At 45.4% G+C, this 25,426-nt stretch overlaps 2 protein-coding genes across 3 annotated transcripts in view; one reads left to right on the top strand and one right to left on the bottom strand.

Moving 5' to 3' along the window:
* The window catches only part of LOC146179643 (heat shock protein beta-1-like), a 28,013-nt gene extending 15,274 nt beyond the window's left edge, over positions 1-12,739 (bottom strand). Inside the window, exons 1-3 of one of the 2 annotated variants that reach the window (XM_084579295.1) lie at positions 12,597-12,739; positions 1,207-1,251; positions 919-1,119 (exon numbers count right to left, since the gene is read on the bottom strand). In XM_084579295.1, coding sequence (XP_084435421.1) covers positions 919-1,119; positions 1,207-1,221 — 216 coding nt within the window. In that variant the 5' untranslated portion in view covers positions 1,222-1,251; positions 12,597-12,739. Of the gene's footprint in view, positions 1-918; positions 1,252-12,596 lie in introns of both variants that reach the window. The other variant, XM_084579294.1, reaches the window with a different exon arrangement.
* Positions 12,740-17,970: 5,231 nt separating this feature from the next.
* On the top strand, positions 17,971-19,762 carry LOC146179644 (uncharacterized). Its single transcript, XM_084579296.1, has one exon. The coding sequence runs from the start codon at positions 17,977-17,979 to the stop codon at positions 19,465-19,467; it is 1,491 nt and encodes a 496-aa protein (XP_084435422.1). The 5' UTR covers positions 17,971-17,976; the 3' UTR covers positions 19,468-19,762.
* The last annotated feature ends 5,664 nt before the right edge of the window (positions 19,763-25,426 follow it).

Here is a 25,426-nt window from a genome sequence, read left to right on the forward strand (position 1 = left end):
TCGTGCATCGCGCGTGCCACAGAGAGAAAGCTTGGGAATTGGGATTCGCGGAGTGCATTGCGCTAGAGAGCTATTGCCTTCGTATACGTAGGCAGTCCTAAGTGTCGCTGCCGAATTTTTGTTGCTTTCATGTTAAAGACAAGCTTATCTATTGCTGACGTTTCTTGTCGAATCGCCGCTGTACGTGTTGAACTGATTCGCAATTTCCTTCCGGTCTGAGTTTCTACTGGCACCTAACGGCGCTAGTTCATGCGACACCTTGTGTCCCTGGCGTCCACAGATGCCTATTCCAACTTCTTCATTTACCTCTCGGAAGAATGAACACCAATGGCCTATGGAGCAAACGGAGTACACACACATAGCAAAACGCGCGCTGGGGACAAGTTGAATTTGGCCTTTATCGATAGGGTACCGCGTCCTGGTGACAAAAAAAAATCTTTTGTCACGGAAAACAAAAGCCTTAAAAGCTGGAAGTGTATCACAATCAAGACCATTTTCGCCTACCAAGCTGAAGGGATGATAAACTTATGTTTCAATTCTTTATTCGCGGAGGTTAAGCTGTACCACTTAGCCGACATGCTGTCAAGCAGTGAGCACGGAACCTGCTACGGCCTTGGTATCATGAGTTTCCATTTTCAAAGCTAAACTTAGTTCAGCAACAAAATACGTATCTATAGGTGCTGAACAAACACTAGCGTAACCACATAGACGCTTACAAATCTTTAAAATAAAGGACAAAATTTTATATAGAGTTGCCTTGGCCCTGGAAACCAGCCACGGAACCGTGCGTGCGAACAAACACTATAGCGTAAACGTGCTTACAATAGATTCTCAGTAAGGACAGAATTTATATGGAGCTGTCCTTAGTGGCCCTTAAGACAGCTTCACGGCAACCCTGCGCGTACAAGGGGAGCGCACCTTAAACTCCTCGAGGTCCTTGACCCGGGAGGGCCTGGAGACATCCCGGGCGAAGAAGGGGTCTGCGTCCATGCCATCCAGACTGACATCGCGGATGATACGCCTGGGCGTCGTGGTGGTTGTCGTGGTGGTTGTCACGATGCCTCCACCGGGTGTCACCCTGTGGCGCACCGTGGTGAACTCGGAACCGGCCGGTCGGGCCTTAGGGAAGTCGAAAAAGTCGTCGACGTCATCGTCGAGCACATGGCGCCTCACGGTGGTAACCGTGCGCGTCGGGATGGTACGCACCCGGTATGTCGACATGTTGCTTTCTTCTGGACTGCTCGGCTTATACTGCAAGGAGAAGAGGTATTTGGTTTATGAAACCCTCCGGTTATGAACTACAGCCCGCGTGTGCCTGTTATAACAGCGCACTCTTGTTTTGTAAATGATTAATGCTTCTTCCCTGCTTTCTAGCTGCAGCTTTTTTCATAGTTTTATGATATAGTGTGGCCGTTTAATAGTGCTCAAGCTTAAGGGTAGAAGCGTTTCCAGGTGTCACGTTATTAGAATTCCACGGTGACGCTTGGTTGTAACCATTTGAATTACATAAATTGTTTCGTCACTATCGCGTGGAGAAGTTTAGCGCGCCGTCACTTCGTTATGGCGTAAAAAACTGAGAAATAAGCTGTTCGCTATACTCATTACAGCCACTCACTTCAAAGATGGGGAAAACTTTTTATGGAGAGGTTTGTCGGATACTTAGTCTGGGATTCCATTGGCTAAGGCAGCTGCCCTCGCTCATTCAATGGTGGCTCGCTAGTCCTCAAGGTTCGAGCTGGACAGGGCTGCCTCCCACCAATCCCACGTTGCCTGCTGTACAGTGTCTAATGCATTATTGGCCTGGCAGGTCTATACCATATGGTACAAATCTGTTTTCTGCCGTAAAATTTGCATTCGGCTGAAAAGGATTCCGGATCGATATCGTGAAGCTTTACTGGATTGTTAAAAGACAAGGTTTGTAATAGGCTAAATTCAACTGTTCTACTTTTTAAGGCAAAAACCTTTATTGCCTCATCATTGCCGTCAGCAAAAGTGTCATGCTTTTGCGGCGGGTCTGATTGGCCGACACGGGATGGCGTCATGGAGGTCTCGACCAATCACAGAGCACACCCACAGTATGCGCGAATGCGTGCCTTATATGGCCATATGCCAATAAACGATCAATTGCTAATGAATGACTACTTAATTAAGTTTTAATTCCTTATTACTAAAAATGCTCAATTAATTCATTAATCACTAAATAATTCCTGCTTACTAAATAACGTCTAATAAATAATTACTAAACGATGATTACCTCATTAACACTTACTGATTGGTAACAGTTGCGTAATTAATTTATTGCTTAATTACTAATTAATACCGCGCATCCGGTAAAATCAATCACACAACATAAAACGTAGAACAACGGCGAAGATAAAGGAGCGCAATCTCGTCGCTGCCAAGCAGAATGCACTGAATAAATGCACTCGCAGAATTTGAAAGAGTAGTCGCGCCGGGGTGGTGCAGTGGTAAGACGCCCGACTACTGTGCCGGAGTACTCGGGTTCGAACCCGACCGCGGCGGCTGCGTTTCGATGGAGGCGAAACGAAGTGGCGTCCGTGTGCTGTGCGATGTCAGCGCACGTTAAAGATCCCCAGGTGGTCGAAATTACTCCGTAGCCCTCCACTACGGCCCCTCTTTCTCTCTTTCCACTTTAATTCCCACCTTCCTCCCTTCCCTTACGGCGCGTGCGGGTGTCCACAGAGCAAGTGTGACAGTTACTGCGCCTTTCCCTTCCTGTGAACCAATTATATATATATATATACAGGGATTTGAATATTTGGGGGCTAGGATTTAAAACATTCCTATGCAAAATCTACTACCCCCTTCGAGCTGAAATAACGTTCACAAAGTAGCAAAATATAGTCTACGTTATCTGATAAGCCAGTCAACATCGGTACTTGCCTAGATTTTCCGAAATCAAGAAAAAACTGCTCTCGGTGGCGTGCACAATTTTCGCAGAAGAGAGTCGAAAAGCTATTTTGACATGGTGCGTCATCTGTCGGGCAGCGAGGCAAGCGCGCCAACGGCCGGGATGGCGCAACGGCGCGCCAACGGCCGCCGAGGTCGGGTTCGAACCCGGGAACTCCGGCACAGTAGTCGGGCGTCTTACCACTGCGCCACCCCGGCGGGGCCAGCAGTGTTCAACCCTTCTCATTTTTTGGTGAACGCCTTGTACGATGACCCAACGTCATGTTGCATGACACAATACATTCTCTTTCAAGTAACGCGCCCCGCCGGGGTGGTGCAGTGGTAAGACGCCCGACTACTGTGCCGGAGTTCCCGGGTTCGAACCCGACCGCGGCGGCTGCGTTTCGATGGAGGCGAAACGAAGTGGCGTCCGTGTGCTGTGCGATGTCAGCGCACGTTAAAGATCCCCAGGTGGTCGAAATTACTCCGTAGCCCTCCACTACGGTTCCTCTTTCTCTCTTTCCACTTTCATTCCCACCTTCCTCCCTTCCCTTACGGCGCGGTTCGGGTGTCCACAGAGCAAGTGTGACAGTTACTGCGCCTTTCCCTTCCTGTGAACCAATTTAAAAAAAGTAACGCAAATCTGACGACTTGCGGGACCGTTCACAACATGATAAACTGACCGCGCACAGTTGCAGACGACCATGCACCATCCGCTGTCGCTAGCAGACGCTCCGGAGCTGGAGGCGGGCCCCGGTGAGTATCACCATCTACGCTGTCGTCTGCTGCAATGCGCGAATCTCGTTCGGTTCATATTATCGTATGGCGTTTGGCAACTGTTTTTTTATATGTAGTTCTGTTTAGGACGTATCACTGGAGCGACAGTATTATCAAGCTTATTACCCTACGCGGCAGAATATCAGACTGTAAGCGAAACTGTGGGATTCGCTACTCCCAGCTTGCCTCTTGGCGGTGTCTGAATTCGTTATTGGGGGAGTTTTAAAAGTAGACTGCCTCCATAATGACGCACCACACCATACTTTATTACACACTTCAAAGAGCTGGTCAACGTTTAACGACTGGCCACCACTTCTGACGCTCTGCGAAATGAGAAAACTGTTCCGGTAAGTTATGTTGTATTTCTACGGGTCGCCCTCCCAACTCGCACCCCAACATGTTTCGCGGTGTTTTAAAACTACTTCGCCTCGGTAATGAGATTTCATATTTTGACGATCTGTTCTAGGACGTTCATTATTACTTTGTACAGAGTAACGGCATCACAGGTGCCCCGTGAAATGAGAGAACGACTTAGAAATATTTCGGTTCCATGTATTCCTATGGGTGCTAACCCTATTTTTCACCCCCAGTCGGCTGCGACGCCGTGAGCGTCCCCTTTGTTTGTAAACACGGGGTTGGTCTATAGGAAGGGAAAGGCGCTGTAACTGTCTCACTTGTTTTCTGTGGACACCGCAACCGAGCCGTAAGGGAAGAGAGGAAGGTGGGAGTGAAAGTGGAAAGAGAGAAAGAGGAGCCGTAGTGGAGGGCTGCGGAGTAATTTCGACCACCTGGGAATCTTTAACGTGCGCTGACATCGCACAGCACACGGACGCCTCTGTTTCGCCTCCATCGAAACACAGCCGCCGAGGTCGGGTTCGAACCCGGGTACTCCGGCACAGTAGTCGGGCGTCTTACCACTGCACCACCCCGGCGGGGCTATGGACAGCTCAACCGCGCCATAAGGGAAGGAAGGAAGGTGAGAGTGAAAGTGGAAAGAGAGAGAGAGGAGCCGTAGTGGAGGGCTCCGGAGTAATTTCGACCACCTGGGGATCTTTAACGTGCGCTCACATCGCACAGCAGACGGACGCCTCTTCGTTTCGTCCGTGTGCTGTGCGATGTCAGCGCACGTTAAAGACGCGCGCTGCAACAACAGCTGTCGTCCACCACCGAAGCAGTGGCGGGTGCAATGACGGCCTACAACAGATAAAATCCGGTGGCTGGCTAGCCCTCGCCGCAAGCAGCGTTGACATACCGTCCCAGCCCCGTAGGGCCAGGAACTGCCACCCTTCAGCACCTCCCGCTCGTCCTGCGGGTAGAAGAAAGTAGAGAAGAAAGAAAAAGAAGAAGAAAGACGCAAGCCGCAACAACAGCTGTCGTCCACCATCGAAGCAGTGGCGGGTGCAATGACGGCCTACAACAGATAAAAATTCGGTGGCTGGCTAGCCCCCGCCGCAAGCAGCGTTGACATACCGTTCCAGCCCAACAACATCTAGGTGTTGCCCAGCCCCATAGGGCCAGGAACTGCCACCCTTCACCACCTCCCTCCATCCAACACCTCCATCCCGTCAGAGCGCACGTTAAAGATCTCCAGGTGGTCGAAATTACTCCGGAGCCCTCCACTCTGACACCTCTTTCTCTTTTTCTGCTTTCACTTCCACCTTCCTCCCTTCCCTTATGGCGCGAGTAAGGTGTCCGCAGTTCAATTTGGACAGATACAGCGCCTTTCCTTTCCCATGAATCAACAATAATAATGGCCTTTCTTTACCGGCGCTTTAAAAAGTTATTTCTACCTACAACAGCAAGTAACTGTCCTGGGTTAGCTTTGCGAAAAAAAAAGTACTTGCCGCGAGAAATGTCCCCAGAAAAAAATGTACCCATTTGTGAAATGGGAAAAACTGACATGATTGAGTGCTATCAAATGTCCTGTAACCAGAGTATAAACGAGCGTTTGGTCTAATTAGGTATTGGTTAGCGTGGCGTTGTTTCGTGATTATTTCTGTCGCCATCACCATCATGTTCTGAAATGTTCAGCTCCTGTTTTTTTTTTAATTTATCGCTGTCGTTATGTGCAACTTTGAAAATGTAGCCACGAGGGCTTTCAGGCTGTCTGAAGAATTTACTAGCATAAGAGAACATTCTTCTTCCTTCTGTGCCAAAGCGTTAGTCACTTCTCATCGTTCTGTGTTGCAACCATGACGTTGAAGCAAAGGACGGGAATGCTTTGTGCAGTGTGTGTGTGTGTGTGTGTGTGTGTGTGTGTGTGTGTGTGTGTGTGTGTGTGTGTGTGTGTGTGTGTGTGTGTGTGTGTGTGTGTGTGTGTGTGTGTGTGTGTGTGTGTGTGTGTGTGTGTGTGTGTGTGTGTGTGTGTGTGTGTGTGTGTGTGTGTGTGTGTGTGTGTGTGTGTGTGTGTGTGTGTGTGTGTGTGTGTGTGTGTGTGTGTGTGTGTGTGTGTGTGTGTGTGTGTGTGTGTGCGTGTTCTTTTTTTTAAGGCATGACGAGACGTGCACTGCACGGCCGTGGTGCCATTTGGCACTGCAATACACTTCATGCTTACATTTCAATTCAAGAGGATGAAATAGAGTTACATTTTTTGTGTAGTTGTTTCCCGAAAGCTAATTATCACTTGGGAACATTTTTCCGCCTAGAGTATGATCGTTCACGCAGTTCCCGTGTAGTCGGTTGCAACTCATGCAGTGCGACTGAAAAGTTAGTTGGCGGCCATTGGCGAAGGTGGTGGTGGTGGTACAAACTTTATTCAGTGAAGGCCAAAAAAATAAATAAAATTATGTTGCCAAGGGCATACTTCAGCGCACGGCGAACTTTATACTAAGAGGTGGAGGGAATAGACGAAGCCATATTTCAGAGCACAAATTATGACAGATTCTGAAGTTCGGCGCGAATCCTTACGATAGAGAAATAGGAAGTCCGGCAACAGTAAATGAAGCGACGTAGCAATGGTTAGTTTTTCTGTACTTGTGGTGGTGATGAGGGTAAGTGTTAATGCGGGGAGTACTGATTGTAAAGCCGGGATAAAACGAATGAGAGACGTAATACTCGTTCGTAACGTATAGAAGGAAACCGGGAAAACTATTTTGAACAACAACATCAAGGGCGACTGCATAGTATATAATAAAGTTCTCAATATTAAATAATTCATACCTATATAACGATAGATAAAGCACGCCATTTTTTTAGACAGCATTCAAAATTACCGAATCGACGCAATCGGCTTCTTCCCACCGCATTGGAGAAGCACGGACAAAGTCGATCATTGCGTGCTGTGCGCCAATTATTATTAATTATTATTATTATTATTATTATTATTATTATTATTATTATTATTATTATTATTATTATTATTATTATTATTATTATTATTATTATTATTATTATTATTATTATTGCGTTCTGGACGACAATACTTCTTATTTCCACAGCGTTCGCTAGCATCTTGTGGTGCGTCATTGCATGCATTTAAAAAATGCTTCAAGGGCTTTTTCTCACGGTCGGGTTGTGTTTACTCCGTCAAAGCAAGCGTTTTTGTGGGGAAAATGTGCCGTTACCGTATATAATGTCATGATGCGCCCCCACTCGGCGCTGAGGAGAAGCCCGAGAGCCGTCGTGGTTTTAATCGGTTTAAAAAAAATTTGCATATTCAAATATTTCGCCAAACGATATCGCGTGCCTAAATTACAAGCCTTAAACGTTCGACCCAATAAATGTTACTGATTTCTAAAACCTGTGCAGCTTCCCTTTAAGTATCGTGAAGTGCAAGGTGGTGAAAACGGCGTAAGATACGCGATGACTCAGCTTAAAGCGATGCACAGCCGAATATTACGCAATCAATTCACGAAACAAAAGTTCCAATTCTACGGGTCGTCGCTTTAACTAACACTCAGAAGGGGAACAGAGTTTGCGTTAGGGAATAGTATTCGCCCCGGCTTGTTGTAGTGACCGTGCAGAGGGACGATTCTTGCCGCGAGGATGATGTGCTGCCAGAACCACCCTTTTTAGCAGCGTTGCAGCACGTGCTTGGTGTTAGCTGACAGTCGAAGAAGTAATTTTTGCGACTAGTGGACCTTAGTACGCATGTTCTCGTGGTATTTGGGCACGGGGCGGTAACCGAAGCAATAGGGCTTTCACCAACAGCCGTAGACAGCAATCAATAATGCACAAGTTCAAGACTTAATAGCGCCAAACTCACCCAATTGTCATCCTTAATTAATGGCATACTATATCTAGTTTGAGGCCTAGCTACCTACTTGGCGGCCACTCAAATCCGGGTCCATTTGCATAGCATGGCGGCGTGGTCGGACTGGCCGCTGGCTAGCAGCTATTCTTCAACTACATGAAGTACACGGCGTACGTTTTCTATATTTAAAACCCGTGTATTCATGTTGCCCTTGGCCACATGCATACTTGAAGTGGACAGTCTTGAGAGTTTGTGTCATCTGTCATGTAGGCCAGGCCCCTGTTTTTGGTTGCCATGCTGCGGTATGCTTGCACACATCTGGCAGTGTGTGCTCTATTTCTGAGTGAGACGGGGGTATACATGTTTGCGACGCTTCTCTCCACTTGCCAGTCGCGAAACTCATCGCAGGGCAGATACGTATCGAAATCTGGCGGTCAGATGGGGCCAAAAGTAGCATTACCTTTATGGCGCAATAGCTGAGGGCATCAAAATAAGCTGTGTACACTCAGTCGAAGAAAACTACAGAACTGTGTTGAAAATACGACAAAATATCCTGTAGTTCTGTCGTAACTATCAGATTTTTCTGTAGTTCTGTAGTACTTCTCTGTAGTATATTTCTGTTGTCTATAGTTCTGTACCACTTTTCTGTTGCAACTACAAAAATTTGGGATGTTAGGACAGAAATTTCTGTTGTCACAACAGGTTTTCCGTCAAAAACCGCACAGAAATTCAGTCGTAACATCACAAACTTTTCTGTAGTTTTTTTCCGACTGGGCAAATTATAAAAATGTATTTTGTAAACTTGGAGCTGGTTGATAAGCACACTGACAACAAAAAATCACACGTTAAATAATCCGAGAGACCAGTACGAAACATTGAAGGAGGCACTGCATTTCAGCCCTCCCGAAGTTAATGACGGCAAAGGGTTAATTTCGGCTGGCGCCTTCATCTTCTACTCTCTGTGAAGTTAATGTCACTTTCTAGCTTTAGAGGAACGTGAACAATTGGACCTTTTTTGTGAAAGTGGCGAGCAAATAATCTCCGTGCGAAATCTCAAACGCGAAATGTACCGCCGCACTTACTTTACGAGCCCAGCGGCGACAATACTGTCGGCGCGCCTAAGGGAGGGCAGGGGAAGGGGTGGGGGGGGGGGGGGGAGGGGAGTGACAGCTGAGTGTTCTTGGCAGCCTCACTTGTTTTTATATAAGGCGTCTGGCACCTAATGCGTGCTTGACGGCGTAACCGTGCTCTCCGGGTGGAAACAAAAGAAGCGAGGCGATAGATCCTGGCAGCGGTTTCATTAGGCCGCAGCAATCTGATAAAAACAATTAGTCTGTTCACCGCCTCTTCCCATATTAAAGAGTGCCTTTCTTGCTGGGTCGCTGAGTATACTTGAACTCTGCGCTGAGCGCCAAGGCGCTATATTTACAGGGCGAAAAATTCCGGAGCCCTGCAAGTCATTCTTAATGGTGATCGCGTTTAGCTAAATGCATATAAAATGGTGCACAGCTACCAAGAAGCAGTTTTTGAATGCCGGCCAACTGCGGCTGTTTCTTAACTATGACGGAGTGCGTTTTCAGTGTGAACATGAATGATTAAAATCGATCTCTCAGCGCCGGTTATAAGCGAAGCGTTCGGATGCTGATCACGACTTCTGCGCGTTCGGTCAGCGCTTGCCCCCCACAATGGCGGCATTACGGTGGAAGCGAATGTCTCGAAACCATCTATGTGTCTTGAGCTTAAAAAGCCCCGCCTAGCCGAAGTTACATCACAACTGATTAGCAGTGCATAATATTGCTCTACATGCACGAAACTTCATTAACCTTTCCTTGTTTTGTTATTTTTTTAATCCTGGTTTTTCTGTGTGACTACAGCCCGAAATTTATGCCTGTAGTCTTTATTAGCTATGCAATATTTCGATATGGCTCTACCTGACGATCCTAAAAGTTATTTTCACTCCTAAAGTTTTAAAAATATATAAGCGAGAAACAGCCACGCGTCCTTACATTTGCTCGATTAGGCAGTTGTTTTTCCTTTGGGTACGGTCTTAGTAGATAAACGGTGAGTGGTCACGTAGCTTGACAGCTGCTGGGGCTATTCTTGCACAGAACGGAAAAGCTCGGGATGCTTCGTTATTTTTATTGACTCGCCTCTTAAAACTCGAAGAGTTACTCAGATCCCCTCTTTGCAGTTACCAGCCACCGATTTCTGACTTTTCTGCTACCAAAAATTAACATTTGCAAGGAAATTTACACTGTAGCTGTACGCACGCGTGACTTATGGCGATTTCCACTGGTCGGTACGGAGCACGTTTTCTTGCTCCGGGACGACGATTTCGATTTCCACTGGTCGACCAAGATAGGTTGCGCGTATTCCGCTGGTCGTTCGGGGCAGCTCGGGACGCTCCAGCTCGATCCGCCGACCGAAGTCGGATCTCGCCGGAAGTCCTAGTCGCTGACGCGGTCACTTCCGGATGCTGCTGGATTCTTCTGGCTGTTTTTGACCGTTTCAGCGACATCGGCAGAGGACGCTGTATGTCACCGTTTTTTGCGCGAATATGTCGAAGTGCGTCTATCGAAAAACGTCTGCAGCGTTAAAAAAATGAGAAAGCAAGTTGTTGAGTGCCGCACTCCTGCCTATTTATCAACCGCAAACATTTTGGCGCTGGGATGCGGCTACAACTTTCGAAACCGGCTCAGCTTTACTTCCGCGGCGCGCTCTACACGTTCCGCTGGTCGACCAAGGCTGGTTCGCTCTGTAGCGCTTTAGGTCGGCTCGGGCGCCCAGCTCCGATCGACCAGTGGAAATCGCCATTACATAGTGAGGACGAAGACATTTTCTTGCTTTCGTTGTACTTTCAGTCCAAAGAAAGAAAGAAGACGTTGGGACGTTGCCACCGTTTTCTTTTAAGCTGTTGGACTACTGCTGCGGGCGATTTTGTGTGGTTACACTCCGTAATAGAGACGTTTAACACAGTGCGCATCGCTACCACGGTCTCTCAGTGCGCATGCGCAGATTTTCATGAGAGCGCCAGATGGCGCCACGTGCCTTTCAGCTACCCGCGTATATCCGGAGCGCCGGTAGACTAGCGTTGAGGCCAGTCGGCGAGCATACGGTGGCAGTGCGCGGTTGGGCAGTAAGAAATAGTGGAGATGGTACGCCCGATACCTTTCCTGTGCTTGTACACATAATGCTAGCGGAAGTTGGGCGCCTGTATCGCGATAAAGGTGTTCTTTTTTTTTTCTTTGTTCATTGAAATGAATTCCGCGCTGACGACTGGATATCTGCCGGCTGTATCGCTCTAAAAAAAAAGAAAAGAAAATGACCGAACCTCGTCAGCGTAATATGATAACCTGAGAAGGGAACATAGGCGTGACCGTTTCTTTCTGGCAGATCGAAAAGGAGACAGTGGTTTAAAAAAAAAAGAGGGGGAGGGGGGGTTATCGGGGAGGTTATCGGATGGGGTGGTACACGATACGAACACTGGCATTTCGCCGTGCTTCTGAAATTGAGCAGTTCTACTGAATGCTCTAAAGTCCATCAGCATATTGAGCTGCACGTTGGTCTATACTTGAACTTATATTACTCGTCGATGTTTACTCCTGAGCTGGCTATCGCAGAAATAACGCATGATTTCCTGGCTCCAAAGTTTCGAACTCTCTCAGAGGTGGACAAATAAATATTTAATCAGGACATCACGACTTCCAATGAGACACAGACGCTCGCAGATTTAGACCAGTGCCATCTGAAGTTGCATAGAGAGCATATTATACTTCTATGCTTCAACTGAGCAATATGTTATCGCACATATAGTTAAGTACTCAAGTATGCTAAATCTGTTTTGGCGAAGAGACCGAGAACCCAAGAGCTATGCACATCTATGCGTTAATATTGAGTGCGAGTAATCGGAACCAATATCATTGAGGACGCACCCTATCTTAGCCAGGTTTCTCCCAATTTACAGAATTTCGCTTTCGGAGGTTATACTGGAGTTCAATCTCTACCTGTTTACTCATTCGTTTTGAAGTCGTACTGACCCGTATGCACGCAACAGCAAAGTGAGCTGAAGTAAAACTTTTTATAGGCCTGTCATTTCGCTTCAGTCAATAATCGGAACAGCTTCGGTAGCCTCGTGGATGGGTATATAACGTACTCGACGGCATATATCAACCTGTCTGTCATACAAAACAATGACAAGTTCCTTTTTGGTGTGGTGATTTAAAGAGCCGAGTTCTTTGGACAAAAGACAGGGGTACATTGTCGAAATTAGCTGTATTCTGCAAAACTGACGGGATATTCAGCGCTCATCTAAATCTCCTTCCTAGACTGATTCGGTCACAAAGCCGTGACAGGAAGCAACACCCAAACCTTTAGACAAGTTCTCGCAGCAGGTTGCCGTAAAGCCTCCTTTCCTAGCTACGTCGCAGCTCGCAATGATTATATTCCAGCAAACGAGCGATGTTTTTTTTTAGTTGAACCTTACCTTTTTCAGTTCCCTGGCCAGCGGTTTATGGGCTGATCCTTCAACCTTCCTTTATTTTCCCTTACATTGCCTTTTATCGCTGTTGCTATTTGAGCTGAGTAGCTAAGATGTAAATTTAAGGAATAAAAAACCTTGAATGCGATGCCCGCTGTTCTTAATATCCGAGTGTATAATAAAAGTGACAGGCGCGTAAATCTCCGTCGGTGCTGGGCCCGGCACGTGGCGCGTACTCACAGGTTTGCAAGGTGGCGGTGCGGCGGTCGGTGGTACGCGCTAAACCCAGACGAGAGCTGTGCCGACGCGCAACGACTGCAGGGGCGGCCAGGAAAAAAAGCCCGAGATGCGCGGCGACTGGGAGAGGGTGCGAGTGGCGAACGCCTACCGGCGCTGGCGTAAATATTCTTGACCCCTCGCCCAAGACGCGGGCGCCAAATTTGGCCTCGCGCGGGCCACCTTTCTCGCGAGCGCGCGCGTGAGACACGTCAGAAGGGATCCTCTCCTTTCCAACATCCCCGTCTTTTTTTACTATTACTTTATCCTCGTCTTCGTGTTGTGGTTGCGGGCTTTTTTCCCACTCCCCTGCCACTTGGTCATGAACAGCCTCTGTCTGGAGGCTCCCAGGCTTCGCCAAGAATTTGGAAGCCCGAGTTGCACTCTCAAGACAGCCCGTCCGCTACAGCTTGAAGGTCCCAGGTCCCCGCCACTGACGATGACAGTGCGCAAGCGGGTCGACTGAACATGACATCACGAGATTGGGATCGCGAGTTCTGGGAGTGCACTCAGGAATTCGGGGTGGCGCTTTCGCCGGTTGTGACGTTGGAACCGTGACGTTACGAGTGGAAGGCGAGAGTATACTTCACTTGCTTCCGGTGCAGGGGGACTGTTCTCTTTTTTGCCAGACTTGATGCTCAGACGTCGGCTTGAGTAGTTCGAGGCCGGGTCAGTGCTGGTGTTCTGGAGGCAGTACTGCGCTTCGACGGTTATGTATAGACAATTGCGTCAGGCGACTCCAGGCCAAGAAAGATTCGACGTTTCTTTTCTGCGCTGCGGAACTGGGCTTTTTCCAAGAATCTAGACGTCTAGGTTGCAACGTGGAGATATAGGTTCTGCACAGGATATACATCAGGGTTCGCACGCGTATGCATCGACGTACGACTTCAGCTCTCTCTCTATCTTCTCTGTCACACGCACGCACGCACGCATGCACAAAAAGAAAAAGATAAGAGATGGTTGTTCGTACGATTCTGAAGTTTTCAGCATAATCACCCGGTAACTGAATGCCACTGAAGGACGTTGCCAGCGCACTGGTTATCCTTGGCAAATCAATCCGCGGGCGTCACTAGGGCAGCCATTTTGCTTTCAAGGGTACTGGTTATCCTTAACAAATCAATCCGTGGGCGTCACTAGGGCAGCCATTTTGCTTTGCCAGTGCGCTGGTTATCCTTGGCAAATCAATCCGCGGGCGTCACTAGGGCAGCCATTTTGCTTTCAAGGGTACTGGTTATCCTTGGCAAATCAATCCGTGGGCGTCACTAGGGCAGCCATTTTGCTTTGCCAGCGCACTGGTTATCCTTGGCAAATCAATCCGCGGGCGTCACTAGGGCAGCCATTTTGCTTTCAAGGGTACTGGTTATCCTTGGCAAATCAATCCGTGAGCGTCACTAGGGCAGCCATTTTGCTTTGCCAGCGCACTGGTTATCCTTGGCAAATCAATCCGCGGGCGTCACTAGGGCAGCCATTTGCTTTGCCAGCGCACTGGTTATCCTTGGCAAATCAATCCGTGGGCGTCACTAGGGCAGCCATTTTGCTTTGCCAGCGCACTGGTTATCCTTGGCAAATCAATCCGTGGGCGTCACTAGGGCAGCCATTTTGCTTTGCCAGCGCACTGGTTATCCTTGGCAAATCAATTCGCGGGCGCCACTAGGGCAGCCATTTTGCTTTCAAGGGTACTGGTTATCCTTGGCAAATCAATCCGTGGGCGTCACTAGGGCAGCCATTTTGCTTTGCCAGCGCATGGTTATCCTTGGCAAATCAATCCGCGGGCGTCACTAGGGCAGCCATTTTGAAAAATGTTGCCATGATAGCCGTATTTCTATCTTGTACAAACTTTTAGCGTGGACAGACGACTTTTACAAGATTCAAATGTGCCGACTCTTTACAGATAATTTTAGTGAAACCATATTTCGACTGGTAGAATTCGACAAAACAATATACGCAGCTGTGCTTGACATCAGCATTTCCGCATTTCGGCGCTTTTGTGATTGATCCGGTGCAATATATGCTTTCATCAGATGAAGCTAAGGAGTTGCCTCGACTTTAACCACCGAAGCAAAGCAGGGGCAATGTGACTAACCTAATAATCTCTGGTAACCAAGCACTTGGGTGTTCACGTTTCGTTCTGTCTTCTCAATGCCGTTGGGTGACAAGTTTACCTAATATTTGATATACCTACCAGGCTTTTTCTCACCATTCCAGAGACGCCTTAAGATTACCCTCGAAGGCGCCAACCTTTACGCTCCTTCCCCCTATAACGTTATTATTATCTCCTTTCCTAGGTAGCGGGACTAAATAACAATCCCACGCTAGTCTCGAATACTGAAGCATTGATATCGCATATTCGCAAATCATACCAGGTGATATTTGTTATTGCTTACCGAATCCTGTTTAGAAAACTATGGAACACACGCTACAATACACAGCAAAACTATATTGTAAAATTAGCAGGAAAAGATCGATGATCAACTCCCGCTAAAAACGTTTCTTAATATCTTACTGCAGCATACAGCTCTTTATAAGTGCAACGGGCAAACAGGTTATATCTGACAACTCGTTCAATATAGGTGCTATATAAGGACATTTTGTAGCTTTGCCACATTTAGTACTCACCCGCGGAACACTCTAACGACGGGCGTGCCCCAAAGGAACAGGTTTTGAATTTGCAGTATAAATTCATTGCTTAAATAATAAAAATATTTTAAATTCAGTTTCTTGAACAGCTTCAAGTGGAGGCATGTAATTAAACCAGCAGTTTTGAAACTGCTACCAGTAAGTATTCTTAGCCGATGTGGTGTGCAACACACTTTTAGCCATGTTGTATAACTTGCGGTTAATTCGGATTTTTCTACGTGACACATAAATTTAGAAACCTACACATTCCGTATCTGACACCGCTGTATACCCCCAAGCCTACGAATTTTCTGTCTGATGAGAATAAAAGCCTTTTGGCTTTGGGGAATCATGACGTCACATATGGTTGAACAAGTGATGGACTCTATTGTATGGGTGGTCACGTGGTAGCTAATCAAATTATTTGCAATGCTGTAGCAGAGATCACGTGACTTAGCCGCCATCTTGAATCTGACAGCGACGGAGAAACGGAAGAGAAACCGACAAATGTAAGTAGTGATAACTAACGCTCTTTAAAACCAGGCCTGGTATCTTCAGACGCATGCTGGAGAATGGAGCAGTTAATTAGTATAGTCTTGTGGAACTTTCCAAGCAAACAAGCTTACTTTTGCAATCGTGAGTTTTTTCATATTTCAGCTGAACCAGTCGCAAAGTTAACTGTATCCGTTTGCAGAATTTGAATATACATGTAATTTAGCTGATACGTCTTTATATCAGCGTATCACCCGCATAAGTTACACCAAGTGCGTAACTGTGTCTAAATCGTTAATATATAAATTAAAGAGAAGCGATGGTACGACGTTCCTTGTGGCAGTTGCAGCTATAATGCAGCGATGAAGTATGCTGACTACCGACCATCACAGTTTGCCAACGTTCCGAATGGCCGTTTTCGAGTAATGCCAAGGACGGCCACCGAAATCTTTAGTGGAAAAGTTTGTAACACAATAATATGATGACTCACAACATTAAAAGCTTTCTTTAAATCCAATAATAGGCCATAAATGACCTTGTTATTGACTAAGTCATAGTGTTTAGCTCTGACAACATTTCTTGTAACACTTGAGCCCCAGCCCTCAAGCAGAACAGTACTGGCTATCGCATAGCACTCCATATTTTCATAGAAATGTATTCATAACTTACACAAAATGATTTTTTTTTAATCTCTGAAGTATGGAAAGTGGTAGCGATTTTTAGATAGTCAGCGGTATAATCAATGCTTGCTTCCGCTTTAATCACCGTGACAATATTCACATGATTTAACGAGCATGGTAGAACATCTCTATAAAATATGTAAATATGTAGTTTATCAACGCCTCAAAAAATGTCTTTGTAGTAGTTCATATTAATTCCTGCAGAAACGTCAATAAATTCTATACAAAGAGCATAAATTGCAGCGTTTTAATATGTCTTAAGGGAGTAATTGTAGTTATAATAGAGAATAGCTGGACAGTTCTGCGTTTCTTTGCTGTATAGCTTTTCTCTGTAGCCGCATGGCTGCACGTTAGTGCTTGCTAATGAATAACTGCGCCCTTATTGCAATACGCTGGGTTTTTGATACGTTAACGCCAAATAAATTTACTGATAACAGACTAACAGTTCTTGTCTTGACATATCCTAACATACACATGGCTTCCGAAAAAATTGATGTGGCTCAGCTCGGCTAAGCCTGGTTATGTAAGCAAAAGCTTTGTTACGCTATGCACTCAGAGTGGAAACTTGATTAAGCATGGTCAGACATGGTTTGCTATGGTTACTGTATATGTGGCTGTGGGCGAACGTCAAGGAAACGCAGCCGAAGAGCAGAATATAACTCTCGCAGACTGGAGCCACGTCCTGAATGAAAGTTGTCGTGATGCAGCGTTTGACAAGTTCATCAGTTTAATAACAGAATGCCTTAGCTCTTCTACAACGACTTTTAATCAGGAGAAGAAATTCTCCGTGCCTCGAAATCCATGGATTACGGGAGGGTTATTGCGTTCCATTCGCAAAAAAGATAATCTTAGGAAAAAACTTAAAAAGCAGCCATTTAACCTCGCACTTCGTAACCGCCTCAAAAAGTATTGTCACACTCTAACAGCTGTGCTTAAGACTTCCAAGCGTACTTATTACCAAAACAAAATTAAAGCTAATGGAAACAACACGCGTAAAAACTGGGAACTAATTAAAGAGTGCTTAAATCTGGCTGCCCGTGAACCTACCATGACTAACCTTAGCGATGGAATCGACACTTTCTCAAATGCTATAGATATCGCCAATGCTTTTAATCGTATCTTCAGTTCTGACACAGCTGTCAACTCACAGTCACCAGTGTGTACTCGCACCCCCCATTCTTTCTTTTTATACCCAACTTCTGCTAACGAAGTACTTTTAACCATTAGGCAATTAAAAAATACAGGCCCCGGGATAGATGGGATCGTCCCAGCTAAAATGAAGCTTATTGCCGAGGACATTTCACCTGTTTTGGCTCACCTAATTAACTCAATGTTTATAACTGGTAGTTTTCCTAATCAGCTGAAACGAGGAAAAGTGGTACCAGTTTTCAAAAAGGGCGACCGCAGTATAATAACCAACTACCGTCCCATTACTATACTACCGTTTTTCAGTAAACTGATTGAAAAACTAATTGTCATTCGGCTAACAAATTATCTTCTTAAATTCGATCTCTTAACTCCATCTCTCTCTCTCTCTTAACGGCGGCACTTCCGAGATGCAGTTCGCTCAAAATCCGTTTTCTTTCATCGTGCAGTGTCTGGTCGTCCTGCTGCTTCACGCCACGACTGGGAGCACGGGACATACCAGCGTACTCCGGACGGAACGAGGGATCAACGACACAGCTTTTCACGTGCCGCATTATCTACCTCCCTCGACAACAAAGGCATTCCATCTGCCCCACCCATCGGAGACAAGCTGCGGATCATCTGCGCCTCAGCAAACAAGAGCGCCACCGCTGGACTGGCTGATATATGTCAGCGGCGAACCTACGGCTGGCACTGGGCACGGCGGCACTTCCGAGATGCAGTTCGCTCAAAATCCGTTTTCTTTCATCGTGCAGTGTCTGGTCGTCCTGCTGCTTCACGCCACGACTGGGAGCACGGGACATACCAGCGTACTCCGGACGGAACGAGGGATCAACGACACAGCTTTTCACGTGCCGCATTATCTACCTCCCTCGACAACAAAGGCATTCCATCTGCCCCACCCATCGGAGACAAGCTGCGGATCATCTGCGCCTCAGCAAACAAGAGCGCCACCGCTGGACTGGCTGATATATGTCAGCGGCGAACCTACGGCTGGCACTGGGCACGGCGGCACTTCCGAGATGCAGTTCGCTCAAAATCCGTTTTCTTTCATCGTGCAGGTGAGGAAGCAATACGGAAAATGTTTTCGTTCAAATGACCTGTGTTTGGTGGTGCTGCCGTGCCCGCGGCTTGCTGGGTTTGTGTTTTCCATGATATCATGTTTGCGAAAGCTATTGCTGTTGGGAGGGGACATAGAGACGAACCCTGGACCAGATATAGCGCTAATAGCTAAACAACTGAAGGAAATAGCCTTAGACATAAAAGATATTAAGGAGATAAAACTAGCCGAAATTGATAAAAAACTAAACACTCTTACCAGACTGGAAAATTCTGTTGCCTGCTTTCAGCAAAAATTAGCGGATATGGAATGTGTCATCGATAAGCTTGAAAAACGAATTGACGATCTAGACAATCGTAGCAGGCGTTCCAATCTGATCATATACGGCCTCCCTGAAATTGAAGAAGAGACCAACGAAATTCTTGAAAGTGCTGTGAATAAAGAAATAATACAGGACACCCTGGAACTAGAACCAGTGGACATCGAGCGGATTCACCGTTTAGGTAGACCGGGACCAAATAAAACGCGGCCGGTCATCCTTAAACTCCTGGACTGGAGACAAAAGACAGCAATTCTGAAAAAGGGTTTCAAACTAAAGGATACGGACTTCTCGATCGGGGAAGATTTCTCGCCAAAAATAAGAGAAATACGCAAAAAGTTGTGGGAAAAATCTAAACCTCACCGTGATAAAAAAGCAAAGGTATCACTAGCATTTGACAAACTTTATATCAATAGCCGCATATATGTATGGGATGATGAAAGAGGAGACATAGTTCCGTTAGAAAAAAACGACGCCGTGAGCGGACCAGTCACCCGTCGCAAGGCACATTCAAAGATGTAACCATATTAAATATAAATGCCCGAAGCATCCTCAACAAAACTGATCTTCTCGAAAACTTGCTTCTAGTATACGAACCTGATATTGTAGGCATCACTGAAACTTGGCTGTCGGCAGATATCTCGAACCGAGAAATCGCCCCTCCAAACTATTCCGTAATTCGTAAAGATAGACAGACACGTGGTGGTGGTGTAGCATTACTAATAAAAAAGTACATTTCTTTCGTCGTATTGCCAGAAGTTGAGGATGCTGAGGCCATATTTTGTAAGGTGTCAACCAATGGTGGTCATATTTTTGTAGGATGTGTTTATCGAAGCCCTTCATTGGGACACGAGAGCATATGTTTTGTTCAAGAGTTCATGCAACGCCACATTCGCAGTAGAAATTCACGTGTGATACTAATGGGTGATTTTAACCTTCCTGAAATGGATTGGACTCACATGAATCCCTCATCCCCTGCATCTCATGCGATAGTCGATTTAATGCTAAGTTTCAGCCTTCGCCAAACAGTGACATGTCCAACGCGAACACAGGATACATCGAAAAATGTGCTTGATCTGATATTCCTCAGTGAAAACTTTCCCTTGGACAGGACCCAGAATAACATCATCAAAGGTATCTCCGACCATGACATTCCGATTTGTATTCTACCCCTGGGAATTACCGACATACCTCGAACTGCTTTAACAATAATACCGAAGTTTAACAGAGCTGACGATGCAAGCATCCTTACCTATCTAGAACACGAACTTAACTCCTTTTCCGCATTTTCCTTTAGTATAGATACTGATATCAACGCTCTTTGGCTCATGTTTAAAAATATTGTAACTCACTGCATATCTCATTTTGTCCCCCTGTTAACAAAAAGGCCCGCAACAAAAAATCCCTGGATTACTCGTGAAGTCATTCAAGCAAAACGTCGTGTTAAGAGGCTTCGACAAAACATTAAATCGAAAGGAACAACAGCTCTTAAAAAAACTAAACTAACAAACGCTATTTCAGACTTTAAACAAAAAGCAAAACAAGCCAAACAACACTACTTCCAGGTTACACTTCCAGATTTCCTCACCAATAACCCGCAACGGTTCTGGAAACATTTTGGCGGGGATAAAAGCGATGCCTCTCATCTACCAGTCGGGGAGAGGGTTAAAGTGGCAAATGCGCATAATGATTTTTTTCGCTCAGTGTTTACAGTCGATAACTGCTCTATATCCGTTACAGAAATATATGATGTTCCAAAAATTGATCCTCTTGTCATTACCGACGCCGGCATTTTTAATCTTCTTCTTGGCCTGGACGATAAGAAAGCAACCGGTCCTGATGAAATTCCAAACGCCTTTTTAAAACGGTACGCCGAACCATGCAGCAAGTTCCTAGGTCTCATCTACCGTAAATCCCTTAGTACCTGCAAACTGCCAGATGACTGGAAAATAGCCAAGGTATTACCAATCCATAAATCAGGCAGTACTTCTTTAGTATCGAATTTTAGGCCAATATCACTGACTAGCACTGCGTGTAAATTGTTGGAACATATAATTTCTAAACACCTAACTGAGTTCTTAGAACGCTTTAACTTATTATCACGTAATCAGCATGGGTTTCGCCGCGGCCTATCTACTATTACTCAATTAACGGAAGTTGTTCATGACCTCGCTTTAAATATTGATAACTGCAGCCAAACTGACATTATATTACTCGATTTCGCTAAAGCATTTGACTGCGTGTGTCATTCAAAACTAATCGCAAAGTTGCGAGGCTTCATTGGTGATAGCGAAATATTGGCTTGGATAGAGGACTTTTTGCATCAACGGTCACAATTCGTATTCTACCACCACGTGCAATCCAGATCGGTAGCAGTCACATCCGGAGTTCCTCAAGGCTCTGTTCTGGGACCCCTGTTATTTCTTATCTTTATTAACGATATTACTGCCAATATTAACTGTAAGATCAAACTCTTTGCTGACGACTGCATAATATACAGAGAAATAAGAAGCCACGAAGATCATGTCATTCTCAACAGGTCATTAGAAAAAATCGCTGAATGGTGCAATAACTGGCAGATGTCAATCAACACAAAGAAATCCGTAGCAATGGCAGTAACCAGGAAAAAACAGCCTTCTAATTTCGTGTATAAAATGAATGACATTCCACTTACCTTTGTTAACAAACACAAATATTTAGGTGTCACACTGACTTCAGACCTTAGATGGAACGAACACATTAGTAACATCACTGCTACAGCATTGCGCAAGTTATTTTTTCTTAGAAGATGTATTCGCCTAGCCCCTGCACAAACTAAACTTTTAGCTTATAAGACTTTTATTAGACCAGTACTAGAATATGCTAACACCGTTTGGTTTCCCCAGTCTCTTACTAACATTTCGAGGCTTGAAAGAATACAGCGTAAAGCACTAAGATTCATTCATAACAAATACAAGCGAACAGATTCACCAACCGAACTAGCTGTAATATCCGGGCTCGAAACGCTATCAGCAAGAGCAAAGTTGGCGCGACTAAAATTTTTATATCAACTACTACATAACGCCTTTAACATCGACTTATCACAGTATGTTTCATTATCACATAAGCGAGAGTTGAGAAACCATCACGCGTTCACGCTAACCGAATTTTCATGTCACAGTGATGCATTTAAACATTCTTTCTTCCCGTTGGCAACAAGCGAATGGAATTGCCTACACTCATCTGTTACTAACGCTGACTCATTTTCAAGTTTTTGTTCCAAACTACAGGCCACGGTGTGAGCTGACATTATTCGGTTACAAATTTCGCTTTCTTTTTTCTTTCGCTTGTTTAACGCATTCGACAGCCTGTTATCCCATTGTTTCGTTTTTGAACTTGTATGTGTTCTTTATTTTGTGAGCTGTTTGTGCGCATTTGATAACACATTTTCAGTTTTTTGTGCTTTAAGAATTGCCTAATACTGTATCTTTGTAGAGCTGCTTTATTTCTTGTCATCATCATTTTTTCGATATTATGAATACAATGCCCACCTGCTATGGTCTCAACTAGAGACTGGCAGTATTGTAAATAAATAAAATACCAATTTGGATTTCGTCCGAACTACTCCACCGAACTTGCATTAATAGAATTCACTGACAAAATTAAACATTCCCTTGATCGTGGTTACTTTGTTGGCGCCCTTTTTATAGATTTCACAAAAGCATTCGACACAATTACCCATAACATTCTCTTTCAAAAATTAGAATGCCTTGGCGTTTCTGGTCCTGCGCTTAAACTAATACGTAGCTATCTCACTGACAGACTTCAAGTTGTGGAATTCAGTGGCACATTTTCTGACCCTAAGCTAATTAACCGCGGTGTTCCACAGGGATCCATTTTAGGCCCTCTTCTCTTCCTTATCTATATTAATGACTTGCCAAAATGCCTCAACTACTCTAGTTCAATTCTTTACGCTGACGATACTACCATTTTTTCTCACGCTAGCGATGTTTCTGTTGTAACCGCCAATTTGAACGCTGACCTTATGAGTATTCACCTTTGGTGCCAAATTAACCATCTCCTAATTAATCCAAAAAAGACCACCTTTATGATTTTTCACTCACGCAATAAAGAGGCAGTTCCTGCTCTTCAGGTACATATAGGCACGGACACAATTTACCCGTCAGAATCTACTACATTTCTTGGTGTCGTCCTAGATAATCAACTAAAGTTTCATCAGCATACCAAATTCATTAAATCTAAAGCAGCCTTCGGTATTCACGTAATAATTAAAGCCCGACATTACTTTGACCTACCTACACTTCGCATGTTGTATTTCTCCTTCATACATAGCCACCTTTCGTATTGCATATCATCATGGGGTAACACATACAACACTCACCTTTCATGTGTTCGCCACCTTCAAAATCAAGCACTCCGCATACTTACCTTCAGCCCTTACCGTGCATCCGTTTTCAATTATTATCGCACACTTAACATACTGCCTTTGTCGCTACAGCTTAATTTTAGGTTGGCATCAATCATCTTCAAAACGCGTAATAAACATGTCGTCCTTAGTGGTTTTGAGTCATCCAAGCTTTTTAACAAAAATAACACCAGATTTGCTGAACAGCATAATCTACTACTACCGAAAATCAGGACCAATTATGGGAAACAAACTGCATACTTCTCAGGCATATCTGTTTGGAATTCACTGCCTCCTGAAATTAAAGCACAGCGTACTATTCATTCATTTCATCGTTCATTAAAGACCTATTTATGTTCTACCTTGTTTTGTTCCACCGACTAAAGATGTTTTGTCTGGATCATAGTTTCCGTGTTTGCATTTTATTTATTCTTGTACCAATAATGCGCTAATTTCTGTAATTTGTGCATTTTTTGTTTGAAGTTCCTGTTTATTTAGAATTTATTTGCACTGTTTCTTGTTAGTATTCTATTATAGTTTTTCTCTGCACGCCTGTATATTCTTTTCTTCACTGCCTAGTATGTTACCTGCTAATCTTATCCATTCTGTCATAGGAGGTCCCCCGGACAGTTTATACTTCGGGACCTCCTTCTGTAATACTAATAATCCATGTACATGTACCTCACAGTGAAACATAAAGATGATGATGATGATGATATAGCTGCCAGGCTAGTTGGTGTTGCAAATGCGAAGTCAGCGCAAAATGCGGATGTAATTAAGGCAAAGGGGATGGCACATAGGACAGTGACCGTCCTATGTGTCCTCCCTTTCGTCCGTATTTTGCACAGACTTCTTCACGTGAAGCAATAGAGTTCCAGCGCGCTACTCCTCCATGGCGGTCTGCGATCTCCAAGACACCACAACCGTGTCTAGACGACACAAAAATGTCGAGGGCATTTTGAAGGGGGAAGCGAGGCAGATGAGCAGCGGTGGCGGTGGAGGGAAAGGGTTGGCAGGGGACTGGAAGGGTATGTGGCAATGTTTCTGGCAATATTTGATATTTGTGGAGATATGTACTGGTACGAATAATTGTCAAATATGTCAAGAAGCAGCAGCAGGTGTGCGAAGTAGAAGAAACGAAGCAGCAGAAAAGGCAAGCGCAGCCGGCTCCAGGCGCCGCGCGTGCGAAAAAGAAGTGGACGCCGCCAGCTCCGCATGTCAAGGCAGTCACTCCTCTGATGGGGCTGGGGCAGGTAGGTCACCGCCGCTTGCGGCGGGGGCTGGCCTGCCACCGAATTTTTGCCTGCCACAGATTCCTTGGGAACTCCGGCTCTATAATTTAAGGAAGGTTGCTCGCAACTTGAGCTAATGAAACGAACAATAGAAAAAAAAACGAACTCCAGCATTGATAACCTGGGCTGTGGTTTACGCTGTCACCTGTTGTTATCACCCCTTCTCTCCCTTCCCTCGTGTATAGGTAGCCAATTTAAAAAAAGAGAACCACTGATATCGATTTGAGTGTGTCCACTTTCGTATCACTCGTAAAGGTAAGTAACTTAGGCTAATACAGCAGGGCATGAGGCTTTTGTAGTCGTACGGAACCAAACGGCACCGAAAATGAACCTAGCATAGGCCAGCACCGCCTTCTATCAGCACATCGAAATGACGCGACGCGTATCGTGTTGTTGTTCATAGAGAGAGAGAGAGAGAGAGAAAGAAGGGTGTGTGTGTGTGTGGGGGGGGGGGGGGGGGTAGAAGATTTGTTGGCACCAGCGCTAAGAGTTGAGCGTCAAGAAACACACGCACGAAGAGACCAAAGAGACAAGCGTGCGCATGTACGCACGCTGAGCTCACACAAACACGCGCACAACACAGTACGCATATGCAAATAAATTTGTTCGGCGTTTTCGTGCTGTAGTAGTAGTAGTAGTAGTAGAAGACTTTATTGAAGCGCAATACTTAGGCGCCAAATACAACGATGGCCTGCTGGACGATCAGGCGCTCTTCTTCCTCACCCTCAGCACCAAGCCAGTTCATCCAGGTGCAGATAGTATGGGAGGGGGTGGATATCGGAAA

Source organism: Amblyomma maculatum, chromosome 9, assembly GCF_055883805.1.
Source record: "Amblyomma maculatum isolate TAMU_Amacu chromosome 9, ASM5588380v1, whole genome shotgun sequence".
Lineage (NCBI taxonomy): Eukaryota > Metazoa > Arthropoda > Arachnida > Ixodida > Ixodidae > Amblyomma > Amblyomma maculatum.

Bases quoted from the DNA above. Each gene is read 5' to 3' on its own strand.
- LOC146179644 (XM_084579296.1), top strand. From the start codon at position 17,977: ATGCAGTTCGCTCAAAATCCGTTTTCTTTCATCGTGCAGTGTCTGGTC.